The 19647-nt window shown below is 43.1% G+C and overlaps 1 protein-coding gene across 1 annotated transcript in view; it reads right to left on the bottom strand.

The window, feature by feature from the left end:
- The window catches only part of LAMC2 (laminin subunit gamma 2), a 67780-nt gene that overhangs the window by 23527 nt on the left and 24606 nt on the right, over nucleotides 1–19647 (bottom strand). Inside the window, 7 exon segments of the mRNA NM_001142358.1 lie at nucleotides 105–323; nucleotides 2988–3100; nucleotides 6421–6610; nucleotides 8186–8308; nucleotides 9114–9250; nucleotides 12570–12668; nucleotides 14975–15110. Of these exon segments, the coding sequence (NP_001135830.1) occupies nucleotides 105–323; nucleotides 2988–3100; nucleotides 6421–6610; nucleotides 8186–8308; nucleotides 9114–9250; nucleotides 12570–12668; nucleotides 14975–15110 (1017 nt within the window).

Raw genomic sequence — 19647 nt, 5'->3', positions numbered from 1 at the left:
ATGAGTTCAGGCACCGCCTTTCCTGCACAGCTCTCTCTTCCACGGGAGACCCCGGTCACCTGGCTGTGCCCCGAACCGCCTGGTTCAGGTATCTTTTCACTCACCTGTGTCTGGATCACAGGCCCCTCCCCCTTGGCAGTTACAAGGAATACAGGTGCCAAAAGGTCCCAGTCTGGCTGAATCTCTTTTGTAGCCAGAAGCACATTCCTGGCAGAACTGTCCCTTGTACCCAACAGGACATACACATTGTTCAACCCAGGGTGCTGGGGTTCCTGAGATGGGGCGGGCTGAGATCAAGGTCACGTTGTCGAGGTACCCAGTACCTGCAAGAGAGAAGACAGGTGGGAAGCAACAAGTGGTTAGGTCCAGGGATCTAAAGTCAGGCCTCACATTGGATTTTTTCTTAACTCCTTAATTAAAGAAATTCACATTTTAAGGCAAGACAAGGAAAATTTAGACATAAAACTTTCTCTCTGCCCTTTGGCCTCCTTCTTCCCCTCTACTTACATTGTGCAGCGGCATCATGTGGTAAGCAGACCTCCCATGTGGCAGAAATACCTGCTCAACCACAAAGATCAATTTTTCTCCTTCTGGCGCCAGCCATGTAACTCCTTAGACATAACATTCCTTTGTCAGTCCTGGTAAGGGGTCACAGTGACCTCCTGCTTACTTGCCTTGTGTGTGCAGACATCTTTGGTGAACTTTATGTCAATGCCAATATATCATTTCCCTTAAAGACAGTGATTGGTGCAGAACGGACTAGTCAGACACCTGGAAAGATTGGGCCACACCTAATGGAAGTTCTTAAATACTTGCTTATGACCTTATTAATGTTACTAGTTATATTATATGCTGCCTATTTTACAAGATTAAAGTTCCCTGCAAATGTATGCATGCATGCTCAGTCACTCAGTTTTGTCCGACTTTTTGTGACCCCCAGGGACTGTAGCCTGCCGGGTTCCTCTGTCCATGGGATTCTCCAGGCAAGAATACTGGGGTGGGTTACCATTTCCTCCTTCAGGGGATCTTTCCGACCCAGGGACTGAACCCATGTCTCTTACATCTCCTGCACTGACAAGCAGATTCTTTTACCACTGAGCCACCTGGGAAACCCACCAAATGTGTGACTGAGCCTCAGATAAAATTAATGATAATTAGATGACTGGAAACAAGTTGATCAAATATATAGTTTTACAAGATCAGTGGTTGTAATAATGTACAGTATGGGAAGAAGCAGCAAAAGGGAACTGTTCTGAGGACCGTAACAGACCAGTAAGACAGGTGGTCCAGAGGCTTTTGGTTACTGTTAACAGAAACTGGTCCAGTAACAGCACTTCCTGTGGCCTATCAAAAAAGTCCTCACTTGACTTGGGAATGTGCATTTCTGGTGCCATGGGACAAACTGGTCACAAAATACCTCCCAAACCATGACTGAAATTAAGACAGAAGGGAAAGGGACTGTAAACTAAAGAACACTGCCCACTATCCTGTTCTATAAGAATCAGGTCTTTAGCCACTGCGGTCGCTGACCTGCAACACATCCTGAAAGGAATTCACGACAAAGATCAGAATGAAGTACCTTGTGCTCTAAGAAATCGGACAAAACCGGCCCTATCTAAGGGGCCGATCTATCTAAGATCTTTTCAGGAAAAAATTTTATGAATCCAGTTTATTGCATCTCCTCATACTTAGAAAAGCACTAAAACCATTAATTAAGATATCTGTCCCCTGGGAAGAGCAGTAACCCTTCTACCAAGACTTGTGCTTGACTGCACGCACTCCCTTCCAAGGTCGCTTACATACTGGATTCCCCTTTACCTCTTTGGAACTGTTCTCAGAACTTTCCGAGAGACAGCCTCCAGGCTCTACTTCTTATATTGGCTTGAATAAGATTTTCCATTTCTTTCTTAGATTGACTCTTTTTTAAAACCTTTTATCTTATATCAGAGTATAGATTGACTATTGATTAATTTTTTCATTGATAGCCCAGATGACATTCACTCCCTCTGGCATGCATAATGGTATAGCACTTCATCATCGCTGAGTGCACTGGTTCTGGTGTCAGAAAAATCAGGATTTGAATTCTGGCTTGATCCTCACTAGCTCTGTGAATTGGACAAGTCACATAACACCTCTGACTGTGTTTCCTCAGCTACAGAAGAGAAATGACAGAGGTATCCACATCCCACGTTGTCATGAAATTAAATGAGACAATGCATGTATTGTAGTGTGCTTGGCACATAGTAAAGACTCAATAAATTGTTAGTAAACACCTTTTCCACTTCCTGCTTTATTCACTGTATCAGTGACATGGAAAAGGTGCATGTTAGCCATGGATCCTTTTTACATGGATGCTAAAAAGCTTAAGCAGTCTCATTTAAATAATTCCAATCATGATAAGGAGAACCCAACATAGTGCATAGTATGTAGAAAGTTCAATAATAAGAATTTACAAAATACATGGTGATGTCCAAAGATGGTAGCACCAAGTACAATCCCAAAGGAAAACTACTCAAGAAATAAAGAGAACGGTGTTGTAGATGCCACTTCTGAGCTAAGGGAATGTGCCCTTTTGCTGTAGGTTACCTTCTTCAAATAATCGGCTTCAATCTAAATTCAGAGACTCTCTGGCAAGGCAGCATCATTTATTCTTCATTGATGTGACCTCTTTTCAAGAAATACTCCTTCGTAACTCTTTACTGACTGGGAGATTTTTGCAGAAACTAAAGCTTGTGGTTGGCGATTTGTTATATTGAAATATTCTGGTCAATAATGTTTGGGTAACAAAAGATGTATTAATACATCTCTGGTCAATAATGTGTTAACAACATCTTGTAGAATGTAAAAATGTAGACCCAATCGGAGATTCTACATCAAAACCATTCATAGTTTGTCCACCTGTTTGGAGATTGTCACCAAGTTAGAGAGCTGAAGCAAGTTAAACGAAAACCTAACAAGGGAGGAATTCCTTTCTTTTAGTCACTTACTGTATTCTCCGTAGGTAGCTCGGATCCTCAGGGCTGTGAGGTTCCGCAGTAACCTCCGATACTCAAAGTAACTCAGCTGGGGTCTCCAATTACTGCTTGGATGTTCATTTAATCTGCATGATTTAAAACCAAAAGGTGAAAAATCCAGCTCTTATCAAATCTTATAATGTGTATACCTGATTCAATTATGCCCGAGAGTGCAGGAACAACTAAGCCCCTTCACAGCCCTTAGAGGAGGATGAAGGAGCCATATCCCTGTAGGCACAAGCCTGGAGCTTTCCCACTCCGTGGGGAATGCAAGCCCCACAGGATGTGATGGAGTGTAGGATGCTGAACTCCAGGGGTTACGGCATCCAGTATGGGTCCAAGTCCTCAAAGACCACTTTCTACTCTTGGTCACACGAAACCTAATAGCAGGAACATCTGAGTTCCAGAAGCTCTGATTTTGAAAAGCCGTCATTCATGTTTGGTTTTGTTGTTTAAGTGATTTTTTATCTGAGCATGTTTCACCTCCTGTTCGCACAAGTCAGTGTCCACCTTTTACACTGTCCATGTCTAATACTTCTTAGTTTTGGCATCATGTTGCCTTGGTGTATCACATCACCAGCCCCTGTACTATTTTTAAATTTTAATGTTGTTTTTTGGTTTTTACTGGAATAGCTCTTTCAGGAACAACCCTAACCCTTTTGCCTCATCCATTGATCCATGAAATAAGCATTTACTGTACACTTGTTTTGAGCTAGAAGCTGTATTAGGACAGAGAATACAAAGACAAGTAGAGTGAGGTGATCAATGTCTACCCAAGGTGGTGGGTAAATATGTAATTATGATACAAAGCAGAGAGTGCTGTGAGAAACGCATGAACAGCACGCCACAGAAATTCACGATGGACTGTACCTTACCGGGGGTTCTGAGAAGGCAAATACAAAGGGAAAACCTGTAAGCTGAATCTCAAAGAGTAGTTCACCAAGCTGAGAATGTGGGAACGGGTGTTCCGGCATGGAGAGCTAAGTGTGTGTATCAGAATAAGCTGCAATTGGTTATTTAAGAACACAGTGTGTGTTATGGGTCTTCTATACATTATTGCCTTTACTTCTACCCTGGAGTAGGCCCCCAACAACCTTCATTTGAACCACTGTGAATGTGATCTGATGGTTCAGTTACCCAAACCATCCTCCACACAGGATTTGCACCCAGCTTTCACATCTGATCCTGTCGCTTCTCTACTTCTAATCTCTCAATAGATTTCCATCATCTTGCAGGCATGGGCCAGATCTCAGCACCTAGACATGACATGCTGGGTCTTTTCCCAGCCCTTTTAACTTTATCTGCCCATGTCCCCTGTACTAGCTGTGTTCCAGCTATAACTACTGCTTACCAGTGCCCTATACTATGCCTGCACATTCCCACATATACTCACATATGCAGGTTGTCCTGATTTGTCCCTGGCAAAGCCTTGCGCTTATTCCTGTTCTCAGTCCACACAGTCCTCCTAGAGAAGCTTTTCCTGACTTCTTCAGACAGAACTAAGCCACTCCTTCCTTTCCTCCCAAGTCCCCATGAGCATGAACCACCACGGAAGTGATTTTATACTGTATTATGTTTGCACAAATAACATACCCTACGAGACAAGAGCTCTTGGAAGACAAAGACCATGTTTCTTCATCTTGAATTCTCAGCCTCTGATATACTATTAAGCATTTGATAGGCACATCCCCTCCCCTGAACTCTCTGTACCCACCATTCAAAATTCCCATACTAGAGAGAAATATCTGCAAATGATGTATTTGATAAAGGATTATTATCCAAAAAATACATATAAGTTACACAACTCAACATCAAAAAAACAAACAGCCCAATTAAAATATGGGCAGAGGACCTAAATAAACAGTTTTCCAAAGAAGGAATACAGATGGGCAATAGGCACATGAAAAGATGCTCAACATCACTAATCATCAAAGAAATGTAAACCAAAACCACGATGAGATACCATCTCACACCTGTCAGAAGGGCTATTATCAAAAAGACAACAAGTAACAAGTGTTGGCAAGGATGTGGAGAAAAGGGAATGTTTGTGCACTGTTGGTGGGAATGTAAATTGGTTCAGGTGCTATGGAAACCAGTGTGGAGGTTCCTCAAAAAGATTAAAAATAGAACTACTATATGATCCAGCAAGTCCACTTCTGGGTATTCTTCTGAAAGAAACAAGAACACCAATTCAAAGAGAAATACACCTATATGTCACTACAACATTATTCACAATAGCCAAGAAATGGAAAATGTCCATCAATAGCAGATAAAGAAGATGTCGACTGTGTGTGTGTGATGGAATACTACTCAGCCATAAAAAGAATGAATTCTTGCCATTTGCAACAACAGGGATGGACCTAGAGGGTGTTATGCTAAGTGAAAGAATTCAGACAGAGAAAGACAAATATCGCATGATTGCATTTATGTGTAAAATCTAATAAACCAACATAATGAAACAAAAACAGGGTCATAAGAAGGGAGGGTGTGGGGGATGAGTGAACTAGGTAAGAGAGATTAAAAGGTAAAAAGTTCCAGGTATAAAATAAATGAACCACAAGGATGAAATGTACAGCCTGGGAAATACAGTCAAGAATGTACTAACACTGTATAGTGGCAGGTGGTAACTAGAATTGTTGTGATCATTTTGTAATGTATAGAAACGTTGAATCACTCTGTTATTGACCTGGAACTAACATAGTGTTGTAGGTCAATCATATTTCAAAAAAACTCCCATTTCACAGGATAACATGTAACTTCCTTAGACACACACAGGACCATCCATGACCTTACCTCCACCTCTTCTCTGACCTCACTTCTCACTGTATTCCTCTCCCCTACTCCATGTCCCACTCATGCCTAATCACTTAGAATTTCCTAAATGTGCAAAACTTCCTCAAACACACTTTTTCTGCCACGCTAACCTTCACTCCTTTTCTTTCCTTAGAAAGTTACTCCTCATTGTCACATCTTCTCGGTAAGCTTTCCTGCTGCTAAGTCGCTTTAGTCGTGTCCGACTCTGTGTGACCCCATAGACAGCAGCCCACCAGGCTCCCCCGTCCCTGGGATTCTCCAGGCAAGAACACTGGAGTGGGTTGCCATAAGGTTTCCTAGATCACTCCAATGCAAGTTACTGATGCCTCCTGCATGTATTCAAAACACTTGTGTCCACTTTGTCTCTTACAAGCTGCCCTGTAATCATCAGTTTATTTTTCTCCCCCATTAGCCTGTCAGGGGCTTGCGGGCAGCAATCATGACCTGTCTCAGCACATAACACCATATTTGGTCCATAAAAGGTGCTCAAAACGCTTATTGAATAAATGAATGATCACTGAATGAGTAAACAGAGGAAGCAGACTCAGTCACCGTTTGCTTTATTTGACTCACTACTAGTCTTTCTCTTTACCTGAACGTGTAAGTCTTGGTGATCCCACAAGGCAGTGTCTTGTCACGTGGCATCAAGGGAGCTGTGATCTGTAGACCAGCACCTTCCAGAATCACGTCATGGGCAGATGGGTGTCGGCCTCCCCTGTCCACACGGTAGTCAAAAGACAGGCTCTGCCCATAGCTCACCTGTTGATTCCCAAGAAATTTGGCTGTGAAACAGATCAAAAAGACTAGGATCAGCTGTGAGACTAGAGAAGAAAAGGAGTGAGCAGGTTTGCATGGATGTTGGCAATTTCTTTTGGAGCTCTGTATTATTCACCCGTCACTCCCCACAAACTACTCTTTCAGAAGAGCCAGTTCATGGCACTGGACATGGCCATACTGCTATTGGCTATGAAGAAGGGTTAATTAATGAAATGCCAAAAGGGCCTCATTATAAGACAATTCCATCTATTACATGATTCACAGTGTGGCCCTTATCAGTTCAGTTCAGTCGCTCAGACATGTCTGACTCTTTGCAACCGCGTGGACTGCAGCACACCAGCCTTCCCTGTCCATCAGCAACTCCCAGAGCTTGCTCAAACTCATGTCCATCGAGTCGGTGATGCCATCCAACCATCTCATCCTCTGTTATCCCCTTCTCCTGCCACCTTCAATCTTCCCCAGCACCAGGGTCTTTTCAAATGAGTCAGTTCTTCCCATCAGGTGGCCAAAGTATTGGAGTTTCAGCCTCAGCATCAGTCCTTCCAATGAATATTCAGGACTGATTTCCTTTAGGGTGGACTGGTTGGATCTTCTTGCAGTCCAAGGGACTCTCAAGAGTCTTCTCCAACACCACAGTTCAAAAGCATCAATTCTTCTGCACTTAGCTTTCTTTATGGTCCAACTCTCACATCCATACATGACCACTGGAAAAACCATAGCTTTGACTAGACAGACCTTTGTTGGTCCTTATGACAGACCGATATGTAGGGATTCCCAGGTCTATCAGCAATAGTACCATCTGTCACATAGTGCTTTCTAGTTTATAGAATACTTGCACAAACATCATCACACTTGATGGCAGTTAGTCATTATTCTTTCCACTTAATAGCTAAGGGAATTAAAGTTTGGAAAAGTTAGGAAGCCACCTTGCCCAGGAATCACACATTAGCTAAGGATATGAACCAGAAATTCTAGCCAGAAGGACTTCCTTGGTGGTCCAGTGGTTAAGACTTTGCCTCTCAATGCACAGGGTGTGGGTTCAACCCCTGGTCAGGGAACTAAGATCCCACATAACCTCATGGTCAAAAAGCTAAAACATAACACAGAAGGAATATTGTACTAAATTCAATAAAGACTTTAAAATGGGCCACATGAAAAAAAAAAGAAATCTAAAAAAAAATTTTAACCAGAGCTTTTCCATCCAACTTTTCTGATTTTTATATTTGTAAAATTTACAGTTGGTTTAAAGCTTTGAGAAATGCTTTGTCTTCACCTTTCCATCTGCTTCCTGATAGACCCACAGATCTGACCCCAGTCCTTATTTCTTATCTTGGTGGGAAACTTAGAAATTTGCCATTTGACTGAAGCAGGAACCTGCACCGGGATCTGACCACCTGGACACCCAGTTCTGCTCTATTGGGCCGTGACTTTGTCAGTAGGACTGAAGCCCCAGTTGTCTTCTGGAGATGCTACTGCCCTGGACACTAAGTGATAAGATTTTCACATTTTCTAACCCCATTCTTCTACCCTGATTTCCTAGTCTTCTAAGTTGTCTTCTACAGGAAAAATACCATACATACCAGGAGCTACAAAATAGACAGGGTCTGATCGTCGTGCTGAGCTAAACACATCTTGATGGCGCTGTGACCATTGAAGCTTAGCAGGAAACCCATTTCTCTGGACAGCCTTCCAGCCATCAACATCTGGAACGTAAGTAAAACCACTCTTCATTAGAACAAACCTTATCATGTATTGAGTTAAACAAGGCAAGACTTGATTGCTACTCACGAGCAATGAGTAAGTAACCAGTGGGTTTTCTTTATATTTCCACATTCGTGCACCATCCTCAGAATTTCCTATGGACCTCTCTACTTGGTTTTTACCTTCACCTACTCCTGTTTACACCTGCTTTAACTTCTTGTCTTTGAGTCTGACTCTTGGAATAAGAGAACATGTTTTCATCTGCCTGAAATTTGCATTTTTATTTCACTTACATAAACATGGTCTGGCCTGAGTGAGGTAAGAGGGTCCAATATGTTCAGAGAGAAACTCAGAGTTGAGATCACATTAATCTCCCATATTTTTAGAGTGCTTTGTAGCTTGGTAACTAATTTCACATAAATTAACTCATTTGGCATACATGAAAGAAGTAATACAAATGAATGTGAATTCCATTCCAAGACTTGTGTTAAGCCCCTCAATCCAATGATTCTTTTGTGGTTTTAAAGTACATTAATAGGAAATGCAGGGAGTTGAAAACCTGTTCTCTTTTTAGTTATTTTTATAAGTCATTCAGAAGCTGGTCTGAGTAAACTGTTCAGATACAACTTTTCCAAGACACCAGGCTCTTTCTTATTGCCTGACAAAATAATGTACATTTAAAGCTAAAAGACAGTCATCCTATTAAAGATGACTCAAGGACCCCATCCTGCAGACAGAAGTCTATAAGCACAAAGCCCTATACAGCAGTAAATAAAAGCAAAACACCTAGAAAACAGCATGCTTTACCTTGATGGAAGGTAGATAAGATTTTATGGACACTGTAGTCTCCAGAGCTTTGGCAGCTGGCTGAATGCCCGTAGCAAAAACACTGGGTACAGCCCTCAGGGTTTCTCCCATCCAGGTGATAGTAACCTGGTCGGCACCTGCAGGGGCATTTCAGAAATTGGGACAATTTCAAAACAAATATTCAATAACAAATTATAGGTTATTTCTCATTCCCACAGAGAATATGGTGACTGATCATTTCTACTTTCTCTCCCACCCAGCCCATTAGTTCCCAAACGTGAGAAATACTCAGTTGCACATACCACTCTCACTCCCAGAGCTCCTGATGGACAATCACAGGCCCCCATTAAGAAAGCAAGAAGAATATTCACTTTCTCTTGCTCTAGCAGAGCAGCAACACATTGGGCGTGATGGTCTGGAAACGGTGATTTTTCCCATCCTTGGTAAGGAATTCAGTGGGCAAGATGGGGAGGGGTCAGGTAGGGCTGTGCAGAGTTGGCTCAGTCTTAGAGCAAGTGTTTAAAGGAGGTAATAGGGTGGAAAGTCGGGACCAGCAAAAGACAGACAAATGCCCCTGGATTGGGAAAATCCCCTGGAGAAGAGAAAGGCTACCCAAACTAGTATTCTGGCCTGGAGAATTCCATGCACTGTATAGTCCATGGGGTTACAAAGAGTTGGACACAACTGAGCGGCTTTCACTTTCACTTCACTTTCATTGTGCAAAATCAGAAAGGCAGGCAAGCTGTGAACTGTAGATGCTACATAAACAGCAGTAAATACATGTCTTTTTTTTTTTCTTCCTCTATAGATCAAGGGTTTAAAAACTCATTATAGTTTCTGTGGAGGAAAACTGCAGATTAAAAGAGATTAAAAAGCAAGGAAAGAAGGAAGAGGGGAGGAAGAAAGGAAGGAAGAAGTGAGTAGGAGAAAGGGTGAAGAAGGTATGATGAAGGCAGGAAGGGAAGGGGAGGGCGTCAGCAAAACTAAACACACAGCGCTTAAGGATGCACTTGGGAGATAAACTGTGAAGAACAGTGGTCACTTCTAGGAAGGAAGGAGGATATTGTGGGGCTGGTACTTTTTTAGCAAAGGCCAATTTCATTAAAAAAGCAAGAGAGTTGCAGAAAAACATCTACTTCTGCTTTATTGACTATGCCAAAGCCTTTGACTGTGTGGACCACAACATACTGTGGAAAATTCTGAAGGAGATGGGAATCCTAGACCACCTGACCTGCCTCTTGGGAAATCTGTATGCAGGTCAGGAAGCAACAGTTAGAACTGGACATGGAACAACAGACTGGTTCCAAATAGGAAAAGGAGTACATCAAGGCTGTATATTGTCACCCTGCTTATTTAACTTCTATGCAGAGTACATCATGAGAAACACTGGGCTGGAGGAAGCACAAGCTGGAATCAAGATTGCTGGGAGAAATATCAATAACCTCAGATATGCAGATGACAGCACCCTTATGGCAGAAAGTGAAGAAGAACTAAAGAGCCTCTTGATGAAAGTGAAAGAGGAGAGTGAAAAAGTTGGCTTAAAGCTCAACATTCAGAAAACTAAGATCATGGCATCCAGTCCCATCACTTCATGGAAAATAGATGGGGAAACAGTGGCTGACTTTATTTTGGGGGGCTCCAAAATCACTACAGATGGTGATTGCAGCCATGAAATTAAAAGACACTTGCTCCTTGGAAGGAAAGTTATAACCAACCGAGACAGCATATTGAAATGCAGAGACGTTACTTTGTCAACAAAGGTCCGTCTAGTCAAGGCTATAGTTTTTCCAGTAATTAGTCATGTATGGATGTGAGAGTTGGACTACAAAGAAAGCTAAGTGCAGAAGAATTGATGCTTTTGAACTGTGGTGTTGGGGAAGACTCTTGTGAGTCCCTTGGACTGCAATGAGATCCAACCAGTCCATCCTAAAGGAAATCAGTCCTGGGTGTTCATTGGAAGCACTGATGTTGAAGCTGAAACTCCAATCCTTTGGCCACTTGATGTGAAGAGCTGACTCACTGGAAAACATCCTGATGCTGGGAAAGATTGAGGGCAGGAGGAAAAGGGGATGACAGAGGATGAGATGGTTGGATGACATCACTGACTCAATGGACATGGGTTTGGGTAGACTCCGGGAATTGATGAAGGACAGGGAGGCCAGGAGTGCTGCAGTCCATGGGGTCGCAAAGAGTCGCACACACCTGAGTGGCTGAACTGAACTGAATTTCATATAATTAGCGTGGCTGACAACATTTGTTTTATGAGACTTTCTATTTCTCTGTTCTATTTTGAAATTTAAAAGGTTTTCAGAAAGTGACTCCTCTTGTAACACTTGAGCTATGTTCACACCCCCATCCCAGTAGCAAAGAACTGGCTGAAAACACAAGCTAGGAATGTACCTGGCATTGCCTCTGCCCAGGTATAAGTGATTGGCCGCATGCCAAAGAACTGCTTTCTTCCTTTGAAGGAAATATGGGGGAAGGTTTTACCTCTGGGGCCCACCTCATAGCCCTCTGCTTACAACAGTCTCAGGGGAGTGAAAAGTTTTAAGTCCAGGCTCAGTTTGTATTTAAGGAATTTCCTGCAGCAGCAACTGGGAGTCGATCGGCTTCACTGTACCACCTGCCCCAACGTGGCTCTGACATCCTCCCCCGGGTCGTGTATGTGCACATAACCACCACCCCATCCCTGGGCAGGTCCTCGTCTGCACACAATGGTTATTTATGGCCATACACTGCAGTATTTCCACTGACTAAGATTTTCCCAACATGTTTACTTAGGCCAGGCCTTCCCTGGGACTGAGTTGAGTCATGAGGCCTCATCCCTGCATACCTTGTACAGAGCACCTGGGACAGAGAGCCAGCTGGCCAGGGACTCCCCAGGGCCCTGTCACAGCATACACAGAGAAGGCATCCAGAGCAAAAGCTTGGAGTCTAGTGAGATTTGGGGCCTTGCTTGCATTTTTAAAAAAATATTTATTTAGTTGACTGCACCGGGTCTTAGCTGCGGCATGTGGGATCTTCGTCTTCATTGTGGCAATGTAAACTCTTAGCTGTGTGACATGTGGGATCTAGTTTCCTGAGCAGGGACCAAACCCGGGCCCTTTGAACTGGGAGCATGGAGTCTTAACCACTGGACTACCAGGGAAATCCTTTGCTTGTATTTTTTTTTTTAAAGACTAGTTTTTGCAGGACTTCCCAGTGGTTAAGACTCTGTACTTCCGACATAGGAGGCTTGAGTTCCATCCCTAGAGCAGGAACTAAAATCACACACGCCATGCAGTATGGCCAAAAGATAAATTTAAAAAAATAATAATAACAAGGTCTAGTTTTTGAGGCCAGGGAGCAGGAAGAAGGTCATCAACATTGCTTAAGTGTCCCTTTTCCATGAACCACATTCATGCTGGTTGTCAGGGGACCTCCTGCTGTGTCCAGAGGGCCGCAGTTCACACAGACCTATCACAGCGCTCTCCCGTGACAGCTGGCTTGCAGACACAGCGGCCCGTGTCACAGGGCCCCACGATGCCGGCTGGATCACAGTCACACTTGGAGTCTCTGGAAAGAAGAAAAAGAAAATTAGAGCTGTGTTTCCAAATGCTCTGAACTACACACATGAAGATCAGGCGCTCATAAGCAAATGTCACCAACTTGAGTCAATCTTTCATCTTCAGTGAGGCCTCTCTTAGCTATTCTTATCCATGCTAATCTCTCTCAGACCCTTTAAGAATTCATCTGTCCATGCTACTAGTGCTACTCAAAGTGTGGTCCGTGGCTGGCAGCCAGTCCAAGAACTGTTTACTACCCACTCCTAGAAAGAGGAGGGGTTTGCCTCAGAATGTAAACCAAACTCATCGTGAAACTGTTTAGTTTGGTTGACTGTTTGCGTCAGTTGACTTAAAAATTTTTTTATCACTTGTTTCTCTATTGTTTAATCCAGTGGTGTCTGCTTTCATCGCAGCTGATTCCACCTATTTGCTTCTTGTTCCTTTCGTTCTTTCTTCTGGTAGCACTTCTATTTCACATATAGTTCATACCAAGCAATTCATTATTTAAAGCATACAACTCGTTGGGTTTTAACTGATCCTCAGAGTTATGCAAAGACCACCACAACCAACTTTGGAACATTTTTATCACTCTAAATAGAAAGCCGGTGTCCTTTAGGAATCACCCTCATCGCCTTCCCCCAAATCCTAGGCAACCACTAACCAGCTTTTTGGCTCTGGAGATTTGCCTGTTCTGAATGCTTCCTATAAATGGAATTGTACGACATGTGGCCTTTTGTGTTTTGATTCTTTCACTTAGTATGTCTTCAAAATCCATCCATGCTGTATCATGTATCAGTAGGTCATTCTTTGCATGGTTGAATAAAATCCCATCACATGAATATACTACATTTTGTTCATCCACTCATCAGAATGCACATTTGGGTTTCTACTTTTTAACTATTATGAATAATGCTAATTATTCATAGTAGATAATTTGTATACATTAATGTGAAAATTTGCATACGAGTTTCTGTGCAGATAATATGTTTTCATATCTCTCGAATGTATATCTAGGAGTAAAATTGCTATCAGTTTCACTGATTTTTTTTTTCTGGTTGCAAGACTTTCCTCAATGAAAAAAATCAGTATTTTCATTATTTAATTTAGGCACAATCTTCTTGTCTTGTGCAAACTAGTGCTTTGATGACTGGTCTCTGACTAACCAAAGCCCTGGTCTCTATCACCAAATCTGCCCCGTAAGCATATGTATTTATCTCATGCATCTAAGACCAAGTTTGTTCTCTTCCCTACTGACCTGCTCCTCTTGACTGCTCCATGACCCCATCAGATCCTGCCCAAACCTGCTTCTGACCCTAGCTGCCTAGATCGGAAGTTTGGATCTCATTCTAGGTGGGGAAGGAGCTAATGGAGGTTTGGAGCAGAGCCATGATGTCATCTACTTCACAGTTTACAAGGATTACCGAGGGAGACAGGGCCTGGGAGGGGTCAGGGAAGGCGGGGAGGGGAAGAGAACCAGGGATGGTGGTAACAAGGATGGTGCAGGCAAGGCTGGCGGGTGGGTCTCACATGGACAAGGGGCTGGAATCATGGGTGAAGATGAAGCGGTTTCTCCGTGGGCAGCCTTCTAGCCCATGGCTTCTCTGCCAAGCTCCTCCTCCCCAAAGTCAGCCCAGCACCTTGCTGGCTCTGCACCTCTATGGGCTGGCCATGTGACTTATAAGGTACGCTTCACCTTTTTCCAGAAAAGTAAGTTGAGGAGGACTAGAGAATGCTTCAAGCTAAAGGAGATTCAAATTATGCAAAAAGTTCCTCTACTCTAAATTCAATTATTTGTAACAAGTTCCAGGTTAAAACATAAAGGACTCTTAACTTCTGCCCTAGTTCATCTATAGGAGGGGTAGTTGTCAGGGTGATGAGCATGGCCTCCACAGACAACATTCTGAGTCTGAGTATGAAGTCCACCAGCAACACTGGGCACCTTATTTATCCTCTCAGGATTTAAGTTTCTTATCTTTAACATAAGCATAAAACTTTAACCGAGTTTTTAGGGTTATTGCGAGGGTTAAATGAGATAACCCACACATAGTCCCCAGAAGACTTCCCTGGTGGTCCAGTGGCTAAGACTCCAAGCTCCCAATGCAGGAGGCCTGGGTTTGATCCCTGGTCAGGGAAGTAAGATCTCATATGCCACAACTAAGACTCGGTGCAGCCAAAAAATAAATAAACATTGTTCTTAAAATAGTGTTTCCCTAACTCAGTTACTTAGTAACAGTTACTCAGTAAATGTAAGTGGTCCCTAATGTTGTCCGATCGCCATTAGTCACAGTGCAACCAGCGGTGGGCACAGGCACTTACAGGAGCTTCCGGTCTTGGGTGCACCCAGCATCGGTGAAGGTATGGAAGCCTGGCAAACAGCGGTCACACCTGTCCCCTGTCACACCTGGCTTACAGCTGCACCGTCCAGTGTTGTCACATCGAGGGCTAAGAGAACCTATAACCACAGAGGAGGGGAAAGGAAAGAAGAAAAGGAACTATTTCATTCACATGACATTAGAGGGCAACCATCACCATATGGGAGCTCAGTAAATACTAAATAATGATCTTCTTGGAGAAGGAAATGGCAACCCACTCCAGTGTTCTTGCCTGGAGAATCCCAGGAACGGGGGAGCCTGGTGGGCTGTCGTCTCTGGGGTCACACAGAGTCGGACACGACTGAAGCGACTTAGCAGCAGCAATGATCTCCTAAAAGAGATCAGCCGTGAGTGCTCATTGGAAGCACTGATGTTGAAGCTGAAACTCCAATACTTTGGCCACCTGATGCAAAGAGCTGAGTCATTTGAAAAGACCCTGATGCTGGGAAAGATTGAGGGCAGGAGGAGAAGGGGACAGCAGAGGATGAGATGGTTGGATGGCATCACTGACTCGATGGACATGAGTCTGGCTAAACTCCAGGAGTTGGTGATGGACAGGGAGGCCTGGCGTGCTGCAGTCCATGGGGTCACAAAGAGTCAGACACGACTGAGCGACTGAACTGAACTGAACTGAACTGAATCACCACGACCTGCTGCCTTGGGCAATGCTTTCACATCATTGGGATATACATCCACCACTAGGGAAAATTCTGACAGCCAAGGATGGCTTCTTCAGGGAAAGAAATGGAAATGACTCCTGAAAGCATTATTATTTATATATCTGCTCTGGTTTCAACATTAGGTCATTTGTCAAATCCTTGAGATCTTAAGAAGGAACATTTGTGAATGAGCACATGAGCCTCCACAAACACAGGATGCAGAAGTGAGCCGCCTTCTCCCTTATCTCTGGCAGGCAAACAGCATCTTTCAAGGGTCAGTGCTCACATGGTATGATTACAAGAGTAGAAAAAAGCCTCTTAACCAAAAATATCTCTACCTACCTGGAGCGGTAGAAATTCTCACCTTTGGAGCATCACCTCTTGTGAGAAGTGAAGACCCTGTGCATCTTACCTGGTTTGGAGCACTAGACCACTTTCCTATGATTAATTGTTTATAGATATGCTCTATAAAATGACCTCTCAGACTGTTGCTGAAAGGTGAGAGGTGCTCAGGATAACAAAGTGTGCTGTCCTAGAATCCAGCCACCCTTAGCACCTCCCCTTCAACCACCCCTAGTTCAAGCTTCCTCCTTCTCTCACCTGGTCCCTACCTCCATCCTTGACTCCCTACACTCGATTCTCTTTATAGAAGGCAAAGTGCTCCTTTCCAGTGGAGTTTGAATCATATGACTGGTCTGTTTAGGTCTTCTGATGGGTCTAGGTCTTCTGATGGGTCCCTGCTATGAGTGGAATAAAGTGCAAACTCTGTACCATGCCCTACAAGCCTCGACCTCTCTTGCCTCATCTTCTGCTCCTTCACCGAGGTCCAGCATCCTCGCTCCCCTCCCTGTTCCTGGAATATGCTGATTGCTTCCCTCCTCAGGGCATTTGCACCTGCTGCTTCTTCAGCCTGGAATGTTCTATCCTGAGAACGCACCCTAGTTGGCCCATTCTCAGCACTTAGTCTTGATCAACTTCTCTAGAGAAACCTTCTCTGACTCTCATGTCTATACTATTCAGCCCACTGCTCCCTCCATCCTTAGCCCTGCTTACTGATAACTCCATCAGCTTGTGCTCCCTGCTGAATTCCCAGTGCCCGAAGCAGAGTCCTAGATGCCTGTTGCATTAATTAACCCTCAGGAAGGAGGAGATGGCTATTGTGAAAGGAGGAAGAAGCCAAAAGATGAGGTAGAATGTGGTTCACCTACTTGATAATTTCCCTAAGGCTGGCAGTATTATAAATAATACTAGATTTGAACTGTGATAACCAGGCTATCAGAGAAGGCAATGGCACCCCACTCCAGTACTCTTGCCTGGAAAATCCCATGGACGAAGGAGCCTGGAAGGCTGCAGTCCATGGGGTCACTGAGGGTCGGACACGACTGAGCGACTTCACTTTCACTTTTCACTTTCCTGCATTGGAGAAGGAAATGGCAACCCACTCCAGTGTTCTTCCCAGGGACGGGGGAGCCTGGTGGGCTGCCACCTATGGGGTTGCACAGAGTCGGACACGACTGAAGTGACTTAGCAGCAGCAACCAGGCTATTCATAATCTATAAAGCCAACAGAACACTAACCAGTTGCTCCTTCTTTCTCCTAATCTCTTACTTGACTGTGAACTTTTAATTCACTTATAGATACAAGTCAAATCAATAAAGGTGTTTGGCTCTATGTCTATAGCCGCAGGTGGAACATGAAACAAACTAGTTACATTCACAGTTAGAGTCTGTGATTGTCTCCGTGTCAACCTTGCAAGGCTTGAAAGGACCCTCAGTGACAAGAACACAAACTACCTTTTATGCTATGTGTGAGACACTGAATTGAGCATTATATATATATTAGTTCACCATATTTATTGGTGAATTAAGAGCTGATAAGATATCAAATCCATTTGTGGATCATCGGGAGCACTCAGAGGATCATACCGGGAGCAGATAGAGAAAGGAGGGGAAGGCACCTCGGGTGGAAATTGAATATCACTGATTAAGCAAAGGGAAAGGGTGATCAGAGTTGGGAGAAGTCTCAGAATAGTGGAAGCCAAGGGAGGAGAATCCCAAAGAGGGTTAAGGGAGGAAGAAGATGGAATAGTTTCCAATATCTAAGACAAGAGAGTACTTAAGATGAGAGTGAGGAGAGGCCACTAGGGTTGGCGTTTAGAGACACACAGTAGATGGAGCTAAGGAGGTAAATTCCTGTTTAAATTTATACAATTTAATTATTTAAACATAAATGAGTAAATCTGGGACCCAGAAACATGTTTTTTTTCTCCATTCAAATTAATGGAAATTATGTTTTTAATTTTCGAAAACTCTCCCCCAGGTCTCCCACATTGTAGACAGGCACTTTACCGTCTGAGCCACCAGGGAAGTCCAGTTTAAGAAAACTCTCCCTACAATAGTTTTTCAGAAGAAACTCTTACTAGTCCATTGCCTGTAGCCTGCCAGGCTCCTTTGTCCGTAGGATTTCCCAGGTAAGACTACTGGAGAGGATTGCCATTTCCTTCTCCAGGGGGTCTTCCCAACTCAGGGATTGAACTTGAGTCTCCTGCACTGGCAGGTGAATTCTTTACCACTGAGCTACCTGAGAAGCTCAAACTAAAATATGTGAAGTACCTAACTCAATAGCTCACATATAGTAAGTGCTCACAAAAGTAGTTTATGCTTGAATCTTCTAGGCCTCCTTCAAGCCTTGCAAAGTTGACACGGAAACGTGTACAGGCTCTTACTATAAACAGGATTGATTCATTTCACGTTCCCAAACTTCCAAAATAATAGCACTGGGTTTTCAAAGTATCTCATTAAAATAAAAACACCTGTCCTAATTCCTATATCATGAGCTACTCTTAGGGATTGTGAACAAATGGGTTTAAAGGATAGATGAAGAAGAGCTTCTTGTTTCAAGTGTGTCCCCAAAAAGCACTGCAGGACTTAGGTAGTACTGTCTATATGCATTAGAGGACTCAGAAACATTCTAAAATGACTAAGAGAGCTTGCTTCCTTTTGAGGATGCTTTAAAAATATAGACACTTGTATTTTTAAATAGCACTATTATTATTATTATTCAATCATTGTATTTAATAATTAAATTATTATCTAAGACATGTTTCAAAACAATAACTCAAATGTTATAGTCTGAGTAATCCACTGCATCGCTTGTACATATCTTAAAAAAATAAAATTAAGAGAACAAACCCAATATCATTAATGTCTGAGCAGATCTCAAGAATTTAGGCATCAGGGGAGGAAAACACAAACACACAGTGAATTTCAAAGTATCCACAGAAAGTTTTCAGGGTTACAAGAACTGAGGATAATTCAGCCCTGTTCAGCTCAGTTCAGTTCAGTTCATTTCAGTCACTCAGTTGTGCCCGACTCCTTGCAACCACATGAGTCGCAGCATGCTGAGCCCCTAAAATCATCACCTAAAAATAAGTCTAGTTGGTATATTTAGAAGAAACTGGTGTAACATCCAAAATCTGTGACCATTTTGGGGGTTATAAATGCTGTTGGCTTCATTTGCCATGCATACAATGGAAGCTTTTGGTAAGATGAATTTTTCTGCATTTGAAATTGAATATACAACAAATTCCCTTGGGAAGTTATATTTTGAAAGTGAAAAATACCCTCTGGCTGATGGGGAAACAGAAATCACACAGAGAATTAAATTCTTGTTACTGATTTTGTGACCTGTGCAGCCAACAGTTAGCCGGAGATGGCACACAGTGGGGACAGCCCCTGCCACCAATGTGCCACTCAACAAGCCCTCGACAAGTTCCATCACTTCCCACTCTAAGCCTCTGTTACCTCATTTGTAAAATGAAAATAATAGCACTGTCTTCATAGGGTTATTTGTGAAGATTAAATTAATTAGTGGATGAAAGTGTTTAGAAAAGTGCCTGGCACAGAGTAAGCATGTAATTCATGTTAACTATTAATATCATACAAGACATAAATCATCA

Source organism: Ovis aries, chromosome 12, assembly GCF_016772045.2.
Source record: "Ovis aries strain OAR_USU_Benz2616 breed Rambouillet chromosome 12, ARS-UI_Ramb_v3.0, whole genome shotgun sequence".
Taxonomy (NCBI): Eukaryota; Metazoa; Chordata; class Mammalia; order Artiodactyla; family Bovidae; genus Ovis; species Ovis aries.
The sequence above is the reverse complement of the archived record's forward strand: the minus strand, read 5'-3'. Positions and strand labels throughout refer to the sequence as shown.